This window comes from Mugil cephalus, chromosome 19, assembly GCF_022458985.1.
Source record: "Mugil cephalus isolate CIBA_MC_2020 chromosome 19, CIBA_Mcephalus_1.1, whole genome shotgun sequence".
Classification (NCBI taxonomy): domain Eukaryota; kingdom Metazoa; phylum Chordata; class Actinopteri; order Mugiliformes; family Mugilidae; genus Mugil; species Mugil cephalus.
The window spans coordinates 11,821,696-11,842,155 of record NC_061788.1 but is presented as its reverse complement, the minus strand read 5'-3'; the positions used below and the strand labels follow the sequence as shown (position 1 = coordinate 11,842,155).

Here is a 20,460-nt window from a genome sequence, read left to right as displayed (position 1 = left end):
TCCGGTAAACGTGATTGTTTCTCATTAGTTTGATCATCTTGGTCATTTTCATCGTGGCCTGCGTGAGGTGAACAAGACTCATCGAGTGTGTAAGCTGTTGTGCAACTGAATGAACCTGGCAGGCAGCTCTGTGAGGAGTGGGTGGAAGAGCATTTAAGTGTGTCTCCACTTAACATGAAGAGTAAACAAGTTCAGTGAGCTGTTGGTTGATTATGTTAAAACACAAATCAATGACAGTCTTGTACTTTAAGTAAGCGTTTAAGTAAGTGATTGACGAAAAATGCCAACAATTCTTTGGTTTCAGCTTCTCGAACGTGAAGACACACAGCTTTTCTCTGTTTTTATATCAGAAATGTAACACCCTTCTCGACTACTGACCAAAAGAACACAAAATCAAACAAAATCAAGAAGCTTTAGACTATCATTTATCGCTACCGATACTATGGACTGGATTAAACTAACAATACCACCCACAGGGGTTCACAATCTAACTTTTTTCTTTTACCAACAACAGAAGAATGAACCAAAATATCCAGGTGATTTTCATTCCAACATAACTCAAAGTCAAAGGCATCACTAAAAGTCAGTTTAAGGATTACATTTTTCCTGCTAAATGACCCACAGCCAACCTAATTATGACCAATTCACCATCATTAGGTCAACAACGCAGTAAGTAGCCCCAGTATTCTGCTTCCACAGCACTATGACTTCCCCACATAGACTAAAAAAAACAACAACCTTCAATTGAACTTTCCACAAAGATTTTTAACAAGTATTTTCTTGTTAAAATCCATCTGTGAATGATGTCTGAAGATAAACGAATAAGTGTTTGTCACTTGAAATATAACCACTTCGTAAAAGGTGTCTCTATCTTGTCCTAACTGTCATTTCTTTAGACAAATTATTGCCAACAGGTTCATGTTTCTGTGGTCAGAATAAAGTCAATATCTGTAAACAAATTAAAAATTTCACTAAAATCGAGCTAAATGAGTGATATGTTAGACGAGGGTTTGGGTCGGGTTTGACTCAGCTAGAAAGTTTTTGAGAAACTCCATGAGTAAACATGCCAGGAAGAGAAAATTAGATAGGAGAAGAAGCAAACAAAACTCCCACAATGTGATGGGTCAGAGCGGTGCAGGAAACAGGAGGCTCTCATTATGTACTTGACCATTGAACCTCACTAAATAGACATGGTCCGTCCAGGATTACTATGTGGCCATTTAACGAAATCTAAAGAAATGACTCGTTTGTGAATCAGTCACACTCCTTTCTTTAGAACTACTTTGTCACCATGAATCCCTGGATTATCTGGAAAGATACAGCCACTGAAAGTATGCTAATGGGGGTTTCCCAGACTGCTCAGTGCTTCTAAAGGAGCGTAAAAACACTACCATACTTCAGATGAATTGATTTTTCAGAGTCATTTCCACATTTACCCCTGATAGATATGTGGAAATGTGTGCCAGTATATTTTGTGAGGAGACTTCGAAGTGGAAGAATATTTAGGCCAATTCTGAAGCTCTAAAGTGTGTCACTGCTGGCCCGAAGGCCTCCACGTATCTTTTAATGCGGTTGTGTGAAATTAAATCAACATAGGGCCACTGTTTGATCTACTGAGGATGGCAGAGAATTCAAAGAGACTCGTCACTGTACGCGGATCGCAACGTTTCCACCGTAAACTGACTGTTGTTGGTGTCTCCACTGCTGTGTCTCATCGTTTCGGTATGATTTGGGAGCATCATACAGTAAGAACATCGTGACCGTGCTTTCCTCCCGGCGGCTTCTGCAACGTCCGATGATATTAATGAAGTGGCAGGGATATCTGCTGCCCCCTGCGGGCTCTCGGTGGGTACTGGGTGATGCAAGCAAAAAAAAAAAAAAAAAAAATCGCTAATCACCTTACTGCAGACAGCAGCCTTGCGTGCGCGCACATTCGAGCCACACACACACACGGGCTAAATATGGCGGTAAATAAGATTGTAGACGCATTTAGTTTAATTTGGGTACAAATCAATCCGAAATAGCACAGCGTGTGCCAGTGCACAATATTAACTTGTTTTTAAATTAAAAAAAAGAAAAGAAAAAAGGACATAAACCTTGAGGTTGTTGTGTTATTTATTATTATTATTTATTTTGATCAAAAAATGCAGAATATTTTCCTGCTTTTTTAAGAAGAAGTCAGAAATAAATAAAATGTGTAAGAGGAACGCGGTATCGGATCTAAGTATCTTGTTTATGGTGGGGGTAAAAAAAAAAGAAAAAGAAAAAAGAAAACAAAAAGAAAAAGCAAATTCACTGGAATAAACCAATCCTGTGAAAATAGCATGATGCGTCTGTCGGACTCTCACATGCGTCTTTACGCACGGCACCGAACGCCCACTGGCGATGTGTTAAGGCGGATTGGCTGCTAAAGATACCAGCGCCTGTGCGCTCTCTGCGATTGGCTGCGGCTCTCTTGGCCATTACGTTATGCTTACTCCACACACACTGGCAGCTGGAGAGAGGGAAGACGTAATGGTTTGATTCCCTGTGCACTTGCAATGGTCGTCGTCCTGACATTACTCGGCAAATTCCTCAAACGGGAGGTGCAATGAAGGTACGTGATCCCACCTGGGGATAGTTTAGGATGTGGTTTCATTTACGAGGCCATGCGATTTGCTGTGCGATTTGCTCGCGATGCTGCACCGAGTGACAGGGAATACCCCCATCTTAATGTTAATTAATTTCGTTCGTGTGCACTTAGATGCATCTATAATCACTCGGATTATAGATGCAGCGATCAGTGTTTGGCTGCAGCTCGCCGTTGCCGGTCGGTTTTTTATTATTTGTTTTTATTTTATTTTGCATTTTGCATTTTTCCTGTCGAAAGTGCAAGCAAGGAATCGCGTCCCCTGCGCGTCCAGTTGTCCTTATAAACAGTAGGGAACAGTGTGCATCCTTGTAACGAGCCCGTTTTGACCCCAGTGTGATAGTTCAGTGGACTAAAGCTCCCGTTGCGACGTCCATTCATCGTCAGGCTCTAATCCGCTCTAATGAGATAGAGATGCGGTCGGCGAGGGAGGGAATGTTTCGGAGACGTCTCGGGATAGCGGGAGAGGACAGAGGAACACCTCTCAGGTCCAAGCTGTGTCAGGAGTCTCCTTCCTCTTCTGGAGCGCGCGCGCGCGCGTGTATGTGTATGTATGTATGTATGTGTGTGCCGTTGCAGCGACGGGCTGCAGCACAGGAAGGAAAGGTGATGATGCCGTCTGGCAGCCGGAGCACTGGACTGATAATGAAGAAGATGATGGCGGTGATGTCATTGGTGCTCTGGTGGCGGCAGGTTTCTGGTGACAGTCACGGTGAAAGGTGAAGCGGAGGCAGGACTGACACTATCACCAGTCGTCATCTTCATTATCATCATCATCATCATGAGCAGCAGCAGCAGTAGCATCAGACAGTACTGTGAATGCACACAATATTACTAACGTCCTGCTGCTGGAGTCTGCTGACAGTTTACCACATGTTATTGCGTTTCTACTGTAACTGAGTGGAGGGTTTTTTCCATGTGTGGCTCACTGCATGAATCAGGGTGACTTTATAGGGTGAGCGTCCTTGTTTTCAAAACCAAACATCTGTTTTGTTGAAAGAGGGGGAAAAATGACAAGATGAACATAATTCTGGAGGATAAGTAATGCTTCTATTTCTCAAAAATAGCTAAATCCAGTATTATAGTTTGCAGGACTGATGATCTCACCCAGAGACGCCACCACACTGTGACTTACAGATACAGAAACATATGCAAACTAAGAAAACATCTGCAATTAAATAATCGTGCAATTGAAACATTTGTCCTGGAATATTCCCATATTTGTTTTTCTCACTTTAAAGCATGTAGAAGACGTCTTCATTTGTCTATATCTGCCTTTCAGTTCACTCAGCTCTGCCACTATGGCTTTGTTTCCCCTAGCATCAGCCACGCGGCTTCACGCTTCAGGCGTACTTTATCAATCACAACTTCTGGCCCTATAAGGCTGGATAAAATCCCAGACAATCACTGGTTTATGATTGTATAATGTATGAGGTGCAAATGTTCTGTCGCGGCGAGGTCTCCGTTCACCATTTGACATTTATTTAGTTGTCTTAATGGGCTAAAAATTACAGCAGCGGAAAATAAACATCCTCCCGCGCACTCATCCTCTCGTTTGTGCGTGCACAGACCCGGGGAAGTCGCACCAATGCGCTGCATAAAAATTCATAACTTGTTACTTTCACATTGCATGGGCCTGCGTACAAAGCCTACTGGAGCTCATAAAGTGTATGATGTTGTTGGAGAACAAACAAAGAAATCAGAGAACAGAGCCTTCAGAGTCATGATGCTTTATAGGTTAAGCGAAGTCAGAGTGACATTATTATTGTTAGTATCTGTTCCTCACAACCAATATCTAACATTTGACGCTACTTTTATCAGTACTTTCTCACCTGTGTTTATCACAGCATGTTTGAAGATAAGAGACCAGAGAGCTTAACTCTGTGAAGTTGATTTTCCTAAGGCACGCCATCGCTCACTGTGTCCCAGGAAAACAAAATGGATGTGATGTTTTATTGACTAATCTGGTTTAAATTGAAAAGCGGCTTTTCTGCCCCTCTGGAAGGGACGCCTCCGGGGCTGGATTGTTAAAGCATACATCAAAGCGAGGATGCGCCATCGCGTCCATTTTTGGTCTTGGATAGATGTCTGACTGGATCTGTGATATTTAAATTGTCATGTTTTATTTATGTACACTCTCCATTCAGAATCCTCTCAGTCCTCAGTAAGCACCTACTAGACATTATTGCGGCAGCACATTTTAGCAAATCTCTGCTGAAATTATAAGATGTAGGACAGTGGAATCGCAGTTTATTCCAAATCTGGTTTAACTCACTTAGGGCTGACTTCTAAAGCAGACAAAGAGACCAGGGGGCACAGCAGATTTCTGCTGATGGTTGTAAAACTACTGCAGGCGTATTTTAGTGTTGCGGGACGACCACTATCCGTGTGTATGGCTGCACCAAAGGCCAAAAAAAGTCTGCTGTTTTGCAAACTTTGCTGGTAGCAGCTTGAAATTTATGTGCATATCCCTCCAGTCTTCAGCAGATTTGACATCCGCAGGCTCCGGCGGGCAGACGTCGCCGAATCTGTTTCGGTAATGTGTAATTTAAATGAAATATTACAGAGTTTTCAGACAAATGCAGAAAGGCATTAAATTGATCAGTTTGTTTTCTCTGACATTATTATCGCCGGAATAAACAGTCAGCCAGCTGCGTTCACTTTTCACAGTGCGAGTGACATTTCCAGTTGATGCAAGATGGAAAAAAATGAGAAAGAGGAAATGAAAAGTGAGGAAGGGGGAGACGGGCGGATGATGGGAATCGGGTGATGCCCCGTCTGCAAAATGCATGACGGTGCACGGTTTATTCTGAAAGCCATCACCGTGCTCTCTGATTGGTGCGTGTCTGTAAATTGATGGCTATGATATTCTGGAAAACGTGGCAATATTAACATGCAATGATTTCCAACTCAGAATCATGCAGCTGTCAGTCAATTTAACGCTGCGCTTTGTCAACATTTCCAGACTCCGGACAGGAGTCGGTCCTGGAGCCCACATTCCCCATCATCCACCTGTGTCGCCGTCTTTTCGTTCTCGGAGTCGGGTTGCGTGATGGCAGCAGCAGCTAATGTAGCTTTGTGTATTTTTCCGGCCCAGTCAAGGAATTTATCAGACCGTGGAGGGAGGCTTTACAGGCTCCCTTTGGGGCAACCCGAGGCTTTATTCAGGGCTTTTATCACATATACAGCAGTAGACCTGTAAACACACTTTGATGTAATCCTTTAATGTCTGTGTGGCAAATCACTGCGCAGGACTGATTTATGCTGCTATTTTACAACGCTTCCATCAGTCTAATGCAATTTAAAGTACCATTTACTTTTTTGCGTTATTGCTTTATCTGAGTGTGACGGTGTATGGAGACGGGAAACCTGGAGGTAGAGAGATCGGATTATGTCTCGCGGCAGAGTAAGCTATTGAGAATGTCACTTTTTATAATTCACCAAATACTGTATACGGTGTGTTGTCAGATTCAGATTTAGAAGACTTTATTTATATTTTTAAAGTCACAAAAAATACCCAGTATATATTTATATCATTAATGATATGTTTTTCACCCTTTTTTAAAGGGGTTATCCAGGAGTTTTTGCACTGAACTGCAATAAAACTGCGAGACAAAACGAGACAGATTTAAAAAGTCAGCTTCCAAAAATACTACATTTACCCTTAATGCACCTTAAAAACCTTTCTGCTGGAACCCCATTTTGTTATCATTAGGTTTATTCTTTCAAATTAAATAAAACAGTAAGTCATATTAGTTGCTTCATGTAGTCAAAATGATTCAAATTAAGGTAAAAGTCCTCTTCTATTTCAGTTCTAGTTAAACTCTCCAGTCTGTGTCTGTGACCCATTTAGCCTTCATCCAGATTTCCATCATCCCATATGGTGGCACTGGTCGATGCAGAGGCTTTTTTTTTTTTTTTGATCAGGAAAAGCTTGTTTCATGAGGTCAGATCACAGTTCATCCACACATCTCTTGTGGATGTTTCCAACTTAAATCTGTGCATCTATTGCTGATTTACTTATGTTTACTTGTGTGCTCACTGCGGACAGATTGTTCTGGGATCCTGTTCTCTCAGCTGTGTGAGGAATATCTCAATAACTTACCCAGAAAATTAGATTCAGAGTGTCCAGTAATACTTTATCACGATGCTGCATTCCCAGAGGTACGTGAGTCAAGCGAAAATGATACAGTGCACTATACGTGATGATTGCACTTTTTGTTTGTCACTCTTTCGTGCGGGACTCCCCGTCTGCAGAGCTTACAGTGTGCTAATTGAAGTGACAGAGGGAAGTCGCTCTGCTGGCTCAAAGCCAAATAACACTGATTTCATGGCCAGACTGCAGCGGATCTTCGTAAATATTCCTCTTTTTTTTTTTTGTTTGTTTGTTAGTGGCTCCTCTCTTATAAGAAGGAGGCTGCATTTAACCAGGCTGAACATCAGGTCACGTTTATGCCACGGGCAAGTTATGTTGTTACGCGTCAGGGTTTCACACAAAGCCAGGGGAAAATATCTTGATGAAGTCGGCTGCTTGTGGAGGATTTCGTCGAGGACATAATGCATAATTCACAAATTCAAGCGGACTGACAATCTTGATAAACATCCCGAACCTTCACTGCGACTGGGCACTGTTTTTTATTGTACTGACAAATTAAGCTATTTAAATTATATTACCCTGGGCCGTGAGTAATTGCAATAGACTCTGTTCTCCATGCTACTTACTAAACAATTGATCAGTTCGCTGAAAAATAATTAGGGGGTTAATGGATCGTTAAATTAGTTGCAACAATTCAAAATATAAACTGAAATCATCCAAATCTGAGTCCATTAGTGTAATGATAGATGCATCGACAGACAGACCTGAAGAGGAAAGATCAATAGATTCTACTAGAAACTATTAAGTTAATGAAATTAGCCCTTTGAACTTTGAAGATCAGTCCCGACTGTGTGGCTTTCTCCTTCTCGGCCTGACTCCATATATAGTGCCTCCTTTCTGAGATTACATAACGAGTCTCTAAGCAGATGGGTGAGGTCAGATCACAGGGTGTTTGTGACAAGTCGGAGCGGGGCGCTGCCTTAAGGAGGGAGGTGGCAGGACCCTGTGAATTCCATTGTTTCCCCGCATGGAGCCGGGAACCACAGAGGGCTTACATTATGCTCATGTCAGCTATTGATTCTGCAGGCCAGGGGAACAACAGAAGACATATTCTCTCCTAGCTGTCCTCCCCCTCCCTCTTCCTCTCATCAGTATGCTCCAAGGAGCCGTGGCTCCCATCACGCCATCTTTGCTCCCGGTCTCCGGGTCGTCTTGCGATGAATAAACCCCCGTCCAACTTTCTGCGTGGGCTCTCATGCGGTGGCTCCAGCTAGTTAGGATGTTTCCTCGGGGGCCCTAATGTTATCTTGCACAAGAGAGAGGCAAAACTCATCACGGCTTAAAATAATGCAGCAATTGTGAAATTCAACCCGCAGTGCTCTTTGGAGAACGTCGTTAATTAGAGATTTTAGAGTCGTTTTTTTCTGTCTAATTATCCCTAACCTCCAAGAGCACTCTCAGTAATGTACTGCCCAGCATTGCTCTCCCATCCATTGATCGTTCTCATTTTTCTCTCTTAACCCGTACCAAGGGAAAACTGTCTACTTAACTGAGTACATTTACTCAAGTAACCTTCTTTATTTGGGTAGTTTCATTTTATTGGTTTCTATGTGTCTTCTCCATAACACAAATAGTGTAGTTTTAGGGTTAAAAGGTTGGTCTGTGGAATAAACTTGACCTGTTTTGGCCTCTAGTTAGTTTTCTATCTGGTTCAGCTGTGTGAGGGTGGAGTTTTCTATAACACATGTTAGGATAGGGCTGGGCACTATACTGGTTCATCCCGAACACCGGTATATTTTTTCGTCATGATGAATTTTTGATATACCGGCATACCGGTTTATTTGATTACACAGCGTTCGGAACGCTGCGCTGCTAAACACTGTTTCCGACCGCACCATTTTCAATGTAGCGCTACTAAACACGTATGGTGACTGCATCACTGTGAGGCATGGTGAAGAAGTAAGTTTTGCGGCGGACCGAGAAGACCATGGAAACATGGAAGAACTTGTTCCAAAAAAGGTGCCCTGCTAGTTCTGTGGGTTTTTAGGCTGACTAGAAGTCCCCGTTTTCTGAGGACAATCCCCGTTTTGCACAACCTGTTCCCCCGTCTAAAGCTGTCCCCGAAATAAAATGCTGCGCACAGACTACGGTGACAGTTATTACGGTAGCCAGTCGCGCTGCTATTGACATTACAGACGTAGCAGTTTCAATGTGGTTAAGCAGGGCTCTCAAGTATCGCGCAGCTTGAGACATGCGCATTTCAATAAGTCCACCCGCTCTCACGCCAAACAAAACATTTCTTACCCCGAAGAATGATGAAAGATATTGGTTAGCTATTAATAGATGAGGTGAATACAGGCTTCTCTGCTTCACTATCGATCAATCAGAAAAAATCCTCGACCAATCAGCCAATCAGAAAATAGTAGACCTAAGCCTAACCACGCCTACACTCGTCGAAGAACAATCTGGTAACGTCATCACTTAATTTATTATCATTATTATGGTTGGTTATATTTAAACATCCCCCTCCCACCCCCAGTAAAAAAATCTCGTTTGTAATTATATATATAAAATACCATGATACCGTCAGAATTTTGAAAAATTACATGATATAGATTTCATACCGCCCAGCCCTAGCTTAGGATCCTGCCTAGGTGTCCATTCACGCTCCAAACCTTTTCCCTTTTTTTTGTTACCTGGAGCGAGGTTTTGCAAGACGGCAACGACCCGAGTCAACCACAATGAGCTTTAAAACCACTCTTCAGGGTGACAATCCTATAAGGTGATAGGATAGGATTCAGTCAGTGGTTTAAACACAGGGTAAGAAAAGAAGTCTGTTCCTTCAGAGACCCTCCTGCAGTGGAAGTTCAAACTGATCAAACTGATCAAGTATCTGTGAGATGATCCACATACGCCCCTCCCCTCTACCCATAGGACCCAAAGGCCCATGTCGATTCTCTGATGAGTCACAACATTTTTTGGAGGCACAAGGCAGACAAACACAATATTAGGAAGGTGGTCATAATGCTATGCCTGATCGGTGTACGTCAGCCGAATTTAGGTGTAGTGTGTATAAAAAGACATGAAGGAGATGTGTAGCCACAATGGAGGTAATAAAGTTAACTTGAATGCATGTGTTTTTCTACTCCTGGCGTCTCCACAGGCGGGGGCATCGTCCATGTGGGCGTCATGCTGCGGGCTGCTGAACGAGGTGATGGGCACTGGCACGGTGCGGGCGCAGCAGCCGGGGTTTGGAGCAGGGGCGGGGCCTTTCCGCTTCGCCCCCAGCGCCGGGTACTCCACGTACCCCCCAACCAGCTCAGGGAGCGCCGGGCAGCTGTGCAAGGCCTGCGGACTGGCCTTCTCCGTCTTCAGGCGCAAGGCAAGCAAAAAGGAAAACAGACCTGGAGCTTTCTTAAGCATGAGGAGACGTCTGCTGTGACAAAGATCAGTGATTAGATCTTCTAATATTTAGAAGCAAGACATGTAATAACAACCCTTCAGGGGCTGGGTATGTGCTTAAGTAATGCTTTACAGGCAACATTTAGTCACTTTTTTTTTCCCCTCTCTGGTAAGAATTATGTAATCATCGCGTGCAGTTGTGAGCTTTTCATGATGTATCCAAAGATACATTGACATCCATAATTACAGTCTCTTTTAAAGCAGAAACATGTGATATAATATAGATTTGATTGCCCTTAAAATTATATTTCTTGGGTTTCAATGCGACCTACGTCGATGTGATATCATCCACCAGTGCAGTATTAAATTGCTGGGATTTATTTCACAATTTTAAAGGTTATATTTTGCTTTTTTACAACTACATACCGATCCTGAAGGACAACCTGAAAGTCGACCAGATACATATTTATCCAGTCTGTATTTTTACACGATAGGTTTCCGCATTATACAGGCCGTTTCACCGCAGCGTGACTCCTCACAGTTTAATGCCAGACTACATCTGCCCGGCAGTGAGGCGTATGGATGAAAACGCTTCAGATGTCTCTGTCGTCATCCTCACACACCAGTTGCCTTTTTCCCGACGGGCGGGTCGACTCCCATCTGAGTGTCAGCGTGATATTTTCGTAGCGTGAAAAAGGGCCCGCCAGTGGAATAAACGACAGGCGATTGAAGAAAAGTGTCTGTTACGGTGGAAAATGTGCTTCTGGTGGACCAGGAACACGTTTGCGCACACGCGATAAGGAAATGTTTACAGCCGTGGCCGACCTGCTTTCCTACCCATTTGAAGTGTCAATCTACTCGGCTGCTCTGTATCGGGAGACGGTGCGAAGGCTTTCAAATGTCAAGCACCATTTGGAGCTAGAGATGGTTTAATTCTCTTCTCTTTACTCTGTCCTCGGCGTGAAGTAGGACTGTTTGGTTGCTTGTTTGTGAGATTTCACTTTGTAACTGAGTGCATTCCTATGACAAATGCGTAGTGATTAACAACAAGCACGAGATATGAGGATATGACTGATCTCAGTGTTTGTAAACTGAAAATTGAAAACTGCTTCACTTCTTCAGTCCAACCATACAGTCCCATCCAAAAGTATTGGAACAGCACTGAAGGCATTTGGCTTTAAGATCAAAAGATGAGTATGAGACGAGATCAAAATGTCAGCTTTTATTTCCTTGTATTTACATCTAGATGTGTTAAACAACTTAGGATATATCACGGTTTGTTTTACACCACAGCATTTTTTAGGTGAGCAAAACTATTGGAACAAATAATCTTAAAGTAAATAACATTTAATATTCGGTGGCATAACCCTTGCTTGCTATGACTGCCTCAAGCCTGCAACCCATCGACATCACCAAACTGTTGCATTCCTTCATTTGTGATACTATTCCAGGCTTTTACCGCAGCTTCTTTCAGTTCTCTTTTGTTTTTCGGGGGGGTTCTCCCTTCAGTCTCCTCTTCAGGAGGTGAAATGCATGCTCAATTGGGTTAAGGTCAGGTGATTGATTCGGCCAGTCTAAAACCTTCCACTTATTTCCCCTGATGAAGTCGTTTGTTTTGTTGGCAGTGTGCTTTGGGTCACTGTCCTGCTGCATGATAAAATTCCTCCTGAATAGTTTGGATGCTTTTCTCCGTAAATTGGCAGACAAAATGTTTCTGTAGACTTCAGAATTCATTCTGCTGTTACCATCATGAGCTACATCATCAATAAATATTAATGAGCCTGTTCCGGAAGCAGCCATGCCATGACATTACCTCCACCGTGCTTCACAGATGAGCTTGTACACTTCGGATCATAAGCAGTTCCTTTCTTTCTCCACACTTTGGCCTTTCCATCACTTTGGTAGAGATTAATCTTGGTCTCATCAGTCCATAAGACTGTGTTCCAGAACTTTAGTGGCTCATCTCTGTACTTCTCTGTACTGCTCTCGGAATCTTCTTCGAACAGTGGATTGTGATACCTTCACCCCTGCACTGTGGAGGTCGTTGGTGATGTCACTTACTGATGTTTTGGGGTTTTCTTCACAGCTTTCTGTCATCAACTACTGTTGTTTTCCTTGGCCGTCCTGTTCGACGTCTGTTGCTCAGTACACCAGTAGTTTCTTTCTTATTCAGGACAATCCAAAGTGTTGTGCTCGCTATGCCCAGTGTTTGTCCAATGGCTCTGGTTGAAAATGTCTGGCTTTTCTCCCATAGGCAGCTCTCTGGTCTTCATGTTGGTTTATCCTCTTTAACAAGAAATGCATACTTTATAGGTTTCAACCCAGGCCAAAAAGTAGACTAGTCATGCAGAGCTATTTAATGTTTGAGCAATCAACCTTAAAGGCAACACCTGGTCAATAAGAAACACCTGTCAGTCACGTGTTCCACATTCTGAACTCTTGTCTCATACTCATCTTTTGATCTTAAACCCAAACGTCTTCAGTGGACGACAAAAACAAGGGAATTTGCCTTGTTGTTCCAGTACTCTTGGAGGGGACTGTATTTCAGAGCTCCAATCATATAAATCATAGGTCTTCAACAGGGGGTCCACGACCCCTAGGTGGCCCCGCGAAACCACTGCACGGGGGGGGGGGGGGGGGGTCACAAAATTTTTGGTTGATTATACATTTTTCGTTTTTTTCGCCACAGTTTTCTCACAAATTCCCGCTGACTCAGGTTCCCCACACTTGTCTGAGAGCCTATTTAGTCCCCAGGTGAAATCCAGAAGCACGCTGCAATGTTAGCAGAAGATAAGCTAACAGCGTAGCTCACCGCCATGGATCGCTTTGTCTTGTTTTCTTTATATGTCAGTTATACACCAGTCAGGTATGTTTATGGCAGTTGCCCGGTCACCCTACTGTTGCACATGTTTGAAATAAAAAAAAATTAAAAATGAGTATTTGAACAGCTTAGTGTTGATGCAAACCAAATATAAGTACATTTATATAGCACTAAACATGTTAGAAGAACACTTAGCATAGAGTCATACTTATCTCATCAGTTCGAGTCTTAGCAAAAAAAAACCCTGCTAACAGAAGTCAATCACCAGGGCTTATTTTGAAAGAGAATATAGCTTCTTAACTAAAGTTTGCTTGTTTCAGAAGAAGAATAATTGTAGATCACACGTGTCTTTCGTGTCGTCTTCTCCCCCTGTAACAGCAATCACTGGTTATTTTGAAAGAGATCTGGCTCTGTCTCGCACGTGGTTTTGGGTTGCAAGAGAAAACCTCTTGCCCGGCTGACTGCCTGCACGACCTGCCACCTCCTGCGCGGCACGGCCTTCCAGCGGCCGCGGCTCATGCAGCTCCGGGTGAAAGACCTGCGGCAGTACCTGCTGCTGCGCAACATCCCCACCGACACATGCAGGGAGAAGGAGGACCTGGTGGACCTGGTGCTCTGTCATCAGGGGACGAGGGAGACCCAGAGGACAGTGGTGGTGGAAGAGGACGAGGAGGAGGAAGAGGAGGAAGAGGAGGAGGAGGAGGAAGACGACACGCATGAAGAGGAGGCAGGGGAGGAGGAGGAGGAGGAGGAAGAGGAGGACGATGACACAGACAGTCTGCACTCGCTGCCCCACTCACGTGCCGCCTCGCCCCACCCCGCCACGCGCTCCACCTCTGAACAGTCGGTTCTGTCTGCCTCTCAGGGAGACGTGCTCAGCCCAAGTGACAGCTCAGGGACCACCAGCCAGGTTTGTATCTGCATGCAAAGATGAGCACTCCCACTGACAGGGCTCCCCGATTTACATGCATCTGTCCTCATTCTCGTTCCGTCAGCTCTCAAACAAACAGCCTCTTGTACTTTTCTTTAGATGTCAAATTCATTCTTCTTCAACCTTTAATCTTTACTTTGAGCCGTCTTCTGCGTCGTTATTGTCTCGTGGGTTTATGAATGGAGCCGTTCTCCCTGGAAATCCACTACAGTCGAGCAGATTATTTTTTCTTTTTTTTCTTTCTCTGAAAGCTCTGCAGTGCAGCGCAGGTCGAGTGTTCAGCAGGACGTCCATGTGACAGCTGGAAACAGCTGTGCTGGCCGTGTGAGAGAGTGCAGAGCCCTCGGACCAGCCAGCGAGGCAGCTTAAGTCCTTTGCCTTTTTTTAGGCCTGTTACATAGGCTGATTCTGTTATGTAACACGCGCACAAGTTGAGAACTCCCCACAGTGTCACAGCTGCAACCAAACAACAGAAACGCTCCAGTGAATTCCTCCTCTTACTCCTCGCATGATTTGTGGACAATAGTTTCTTTAATGTTACTATACAAGAAAAAAAAGATGCACGATTCTGTTTGATCTGACACATTTGATTTGTGTCAAGAAATCTGGTTGAAATCCTAGTATGTTTATTTTGTGCACAGATCAGCCACAACATTAAAACATCACGTATCTGTGGGATGCACTGATGAAAAAAATAATCTAAAAGCTTTTTATACAGATATCCATAACCACCAAAAGGTTGTGGTCCACATGTGTGCACAAGTTTTAATCAGGCTGTTAAGCTTTAAGAAAACTATGGGCATGTTTAAAAAAGTTTTTTCAAATTGAAAGGAAGAAACCTTGCACATGTAACCATTAGTCGCATGTACCCTTTGGTGCAGACGAGAGGTTCCTGTTAAAATAGAAATAACACAGTCCGCAGCTTGTTGTGCAGCTTTCCCCGATTACGCAAGTGACTTCTAGTACTTTAACGTGTTCGTAATGGCTGAATGAAATCTAACATCGAGTCGGAGCTTGGCGCTTCGCGTGAGTCAGGGCCGCAGCTCGTGTTTTTCATGTCTCCGAGGAGTCTCGTCTGAAGCCTGCGCGAGCGCTGGCATCCAACACCGCGACCCTGGCGAATGTATTATTAACGCACCTTCATTGGAGAAAGACGGCAGACTCCACGAATGCGCCGAGGCAGAGAGGGTTTAACTTTTTTATGGCACAGAAGCAGAGGCGCCTAAGTCTATTTTATGAGCACGTGAAGAGCTGAAATAAGCCAGGACTGATATCACAAGGAGACAGCACCGTCTCCTCAAACGCCCAAGCGGTGCAGACCTGGTGCGCTCGCAGCCCGGGTTGTTCCGCGGCTCCTTTTTATTCTGCTCCAATCCGGCAAATCCCTGACCTCCACCTTCAAAGAGAATAATTAGCTACTGATTCAAGAGGAGCCAAGTCAGTGTTTAAACGTCTCAATTAGATATCCGAGCAGATGCGACGTAAAATCGCAGCCAGCTGCGAAGTCGTGCCTCGTTTTATCGCGGTGTTGATAGTCGTGAGGAGCCGAAAGAAATCATAAATTACAATCAGGCACAGTTCATCTCGTGAGAGCGTTGAGGAATGTTGATTAAGAGACACGGAAGGAAGGAGCTGGATGTACTTTCATTTGCATTTCTCTTAACATATTCTGAATTGGAGTTGATCACGGACATATGTTTAGTCATTTCAGCCTGTAAGTTAGGAGACATTGATTCTTTTAAACACATCACAAAGTTTGTATATATAAAAAAAAAAATCTGTGTTCTGCTTGTACAGGAGCATGAGGAAACTCCGACAGCATCCCTCTTGAACCTGGAGCCCACTGAAAATATCCTAGAGGTGTGCTGCTTGTTTTTTTTCTGGAAGCGAGCGCGGTCTGGCTGCTGAGTCAGTGTTTACAGCTCTGCTCCCGTGTGGTTTGCAGGTCAGCCCGGCGACACAGAGGAGGATCAGAGCCTCGCTGTCTGACCTGGACAATGAAGAGGCAATAGAAAACCTCTCCGTCCGCCAGCTGAAAGAGATTCTGGCCAGGAACTTTGTCAATTACTCTGGCTGCTGCGAGAAGTGGGAGCTGCTGGAGCGGGTGCATCGGCTCTACAGAGAGAACGCGCAGAACAGGAAATCCAGTGAGCGCTTTTGTTATTGCTGCTTTTATTATTATCATTTCTGTTTTGCATCTCAATTTCACGCTGTGATGTTCGGTGTTATCCATGACAAAAAATCTATTTCTTTTCTCCTTCTCCTTCAGTGGAAAATGTGAGCATAACGGCAGGTAATTTGTTCTTTTTTGATTCTTGCACTTGTTACTAATGCGGCTAAAACGTTTACGTTGAAAGGGCAAATCCGCTGTTCCCTGAACTAATCGATCTTCTTTATTGCTGCACGTTTCTATCTATAAAGTGGTTGCATATCCTCCACCTCTCTGCAACAGTGGAGTTGGAGGTAAGAGTTCGATTCACGAATGCTTCCCGTCTCCTCCGTGAACATCAGGTTTCAATGTACTCATCCGCTAATTGTAAACAGTGGCATGCCGCAGCCATCATACCCACCTGATCCACCGCATCATTTCTGCACAACGTCATGTTGTGTAATCACTTGAGTGATTGCTCACTGCCTCATCAGTATCTCCACATTCTGTCACTCGTTCCCCTCCCTCATCATCTGTTTTTTTTATCTGAAGGACAGCCTCTCATCCTGTCATTAATGCCCTCGAAGAGCTTTTATTTACCTCTGGATGAGCCGCCATATTACCTCACCTCAGTGGATGCATGTCTCCATCAGGTGTAATTACATTATTTATTCATTTTTTGACATGAAGGCCTCCAGGCTCACCTTAACCGACTTCACAGTCGGCTTTGTAGAGGCAGCAGGCGGGCGGCACACAGCCGGGCGTGCATCAAATAAACCGAGCGCACCGGCACCGGGGCTTGTGATTGTGAATGGTTTTGATGTTCTGAGAGGCTGTCTGTCCGTCTGCCGAGCTCCGTGCATGGTTCTACGGCAAAGCTTTCACTGGACGGTTGGTTGTTTCCGACGTTGGCGCCAGTGATGCATCTCAGTCTAATTGCAATTAATTCTAAGTTAAGAGAAGAGAAAATTAATAAATAATGAAAAGGAAAAACCAAGTCTAAATGTAAACATCATCCCTTCAGATACTTGATCAGTTTGGGATCTAGTGAATTTTGAGGCCAGGTCAACACCTTGTGCTGTTCTTAAGGTTTTTTTAATTGTTTCTAAACAGTTTCCCACATTGAATTGTCAAAAGATGAATTTATCAAACAGAAAGCTGCCTCCTCGCATACATGGCTCAACGTGATTAGAATACTGGGCACATGTTATTGTTCTGAATAGCTGAAACCCCAGAGGAGCAGAGAGGGCCGAATAATTCCTGGGCTGCAGAAGTTGGCCACCATCTGCGCACCCTCTCTGATCTCCGACTAGTTTCGCGAGCCCCTGCCTACGGAACGATCGCTCACTGAGATTGTTTTTTTTTTTTTTTTATTATTCCCAACCCCCAGATGGTGTCAAAGCTCAGCTGGCGGCCGACGAAAACCTGTGCCGCATCTGCATGGACGCCATCATCGACTGCGTGCTGCTGGAGTGCGGCCACATGGTGACCTGCACCAAGTGCGGGAAGAGGATGAGCGAGTGCCCCATCTGCCGGCAGTACGTGGTGCGGGCCGTGCATGTCTTCAAGTCTTAAAACTCTCGTGTGTGTGTCTGCGTAGGGGCGGACCCTCGGTTGGGGGGGGGCGGGGGCCCCGAGCCCCGAATTTATCACTGAGGACGAAACGGCCGTGCATGACGTCTAATGGGGGCCTAACGCTGCAGCGGGCGTGACTGTTGAAAGCCAGACTGTTGCCTGTGTGGTCTACCACGGTGGTAACCCCCCGACCCCAAGCCCTTCCTGTCCCACTCACTAACTCGTGTTCCAGCCCCACGTCTCCTCCTCCTCCTCCTTGGTGGACCTTCATCAGCTGTGCCGGGACACTCACTCTTTCTCTCTTTGGTCTGTTAAACACGAAGCAGAAAGCCCTGCCATCACTTTCTACTACTACTACTTCTACTACTACTCTCCATTCTCTGTTTAGATTCAACCCCTAAGAGAGGAGAGGTCCTGTGGATACTTGAAGCGGATGCGAGTGTGAAAGAGAAGCAGTCTGACGAAATACACGAGATCCCAGGGTCAGAGTCAATATGGTTTACACAGTCATGCCACATGACGCCGTGTTTCCTCCCTCAGTGTTCTTTAGGACGTGCAATATCAGATTAAAAAAAAAGGAAGAAGAAGGAGATTTTAGAAAATGTCTGTCGTTTTATCCGAACGCCACGAGTCGTCTCGTCTCACACACACACACACACAGGAGCGTCGCGGGTGCCAAAAATCATGCCTTCAAGTCCGGATTTGGTTTCACAGCGTATGCATCTCATGACCAGCAAGCTTGGTGTGACTTTTGTTTTTCCTCAGATTAACTTTAGGAAACGAAGCGTGTACGTGCGTGTACGTGCGTGTAAAGCATTCAGCACTCCGGTGCAGGATGGGATCGTTTCTCCACTTCCTAAAGTCTTTGCTCTTTTCTGCTTGGTCACGTTTGTGTGCGGATTTCCATCCCTATTACTTATACAAAACATATTATTACAAAATATATATATAAGTAAATAAACTGAAGGACCACTTACAAGCTTTTTTCTGGAGCTTTCAGCTGCAGTTGAGTATGCAGATGGTTCCTTCACATGACATCATGTTGTCCAGAGCTGTTAGGTCTCTATATATTTGGATGGTTGCTGTCACTATTTTTCATTATTTTTACTATTCATCAAAACTAATTCAAGTTCAAGTTATGGTTGACGTTCTTAAAGTGCAGGCTGAGAGAAAAGGTGATGGACTTTGAACCATTTTATACAACGATCACTCAAAAGTGAACTTAAATAAAATGTTGATTTCCAATAAACTGTCAGGAATCCAGGCAATCGCTACCTGAAGTCAAGAATTCACACACGTCACCAAAGAATGTTTTTACAGGCCTTCACTGCGCCTTCACCTTCAAATGCTCCTGGGTTGTTTTGGGTCGTCGTCCGTCCAGTCATGTCGGCTTCATTTTGGCTCGATTTGAGGAGACACTGCGTCTGTGTATCCTTCCACAGCCACGTCAAAAGAAAAGGCAGTCTGCAAAGGCCCTTTTATTTGTTGCCAAGCTAAAAAAAAAAAAATCTATGCCAACCGGTAGATTTGGCCTCTGCTAATGTTGCTGCTGTGTAGCCTGGGGACGGCCACACTTCAGATCTTTTACACCATTTATTTAAAAGAAATAACAGAGGAACCTTGCGTATCTGGAAATGAAACATCTGAACAGTAATTTCAGTCGCTTCTGAGCCCCTGAGAATAGAGACCCGTGTATAAAATGGTCGTAATTTCCACCCGATCTGTGCGAAGCCGAGAGTCTGCATTCATTATATACTATAACCTGAATGTGTTTTGATTGTTTTGATGGTTAAAAGAGGCTCACGTGACAAGTTTTCTGCTGCAAGCTTCAGCAAAGACAGCTGATAAGTGGACCTTCAGTTTGGATTTTTAATACTAAAAAAAAAAATATAAAACTCCTCACAACTTAATTTCAAATACCAAGCAATACAGTTTAATTTCCACGTCTACCAAGTGTTTGTTGTGTCCGTCAATCTCAAATCTTAGGTAGGTAACAGGTGCTACTTCCTCTCTTTGTTTATTTATTGTTTTGGACACTAACATATTATCTGTGACGTCGTTGTCGAGGCATCGTTCCAAATGTCCATCACACGGCGAGAGGCGGAGGACGCCTCATTTACTTTAACCTGTTATGCAAATGAAACACTTTCTTCTTTGAGACCCAGTTGACTCAGATGTCACTAGAAATATGTGTGTGTACAGTATGCCTGTGGTATGTTTTCCAAAAAAAAAAAAAAATGCTGTTTAAGTGAATCGCATAGAAAGCTTATATTGTTGTTTACTGATAAGTTATTAAATGTATATTTTTCCATTTGCTCGGGGGATGACGTGATTTAAAACTCTAATAAAAAAAATATTAATAATAATAATATATATACAGTTCTTGAGAATGTACTTCAGCTGGTTTCGGTCAGATGAGTTCGATCATGTCACTCTCTCGCCATTAAAGTTGCGTTATAGTCTCGCTTTGTAGCACCTTTTGTCGTCTGCTTCAGATCCAAAAAAAACTGACACTCGCACCACGCACTGTAACAGACACTGTAACAGACACTGTAATAGACACTGTAACCCTGTAAGTCCGTTTGTTGATGCTGCTGCTGCTGCTGCTTCTCAGAGATGTCATTCACGGGGCAGCTACAGTATTATCAGAGTTGGGGGTGGGGAGGGTATCATGAGCACCCATAATCCTGGATCTTTATACTTTATACTTTGAATGTTGAACCTTTTTATTTTGGTAAACAAGAGAAAATGATTTATTAGATTCAATAAAATGCAGTACTACGAACCAAACGGTAAAACGCTGCTCTTCATTTGACTTGAAACCAAGTGAACCGATTACCCACAATGCACCAGACTC

The 20,460-nt window shown here is 44.0% G+C and overlaps 1 protein-coding gene across 1 annotated transcript; it reads left to right on the top strand.

Moving 5' to 3' along the window:
- Positions 1-2,210: 2,210 nt before the first annotated feature.
- On the top strand, positions 2,211-20,401 carry rnf34b (ring finger protein 34b). The gene is made up of 9 exons (XM_047570462.1): positions 2,211-2,596; positions 9,877-10,156; positions 12,817-12,881; positions 13,388-13,858; positions 15,677-15,739; positions 15,825-16,026; positions 16,149-16,172; positions 16,301-16,342; positions 17,419-20,401. Exons 1-9 carry the CDS (start codon positions 2,591-2,593, stop codon positions 17,601-17,603), a joined length of 1,338 nt encoding a protein of 445 aa, XP_047426418.1. The 5' UTR covers positions 2,211-2,590; the 3' UTR covers positions 17,604-20,401.
- The last annotated feature ends 59 nt before the right edge of the window (positions 20,402-20,460 follow it).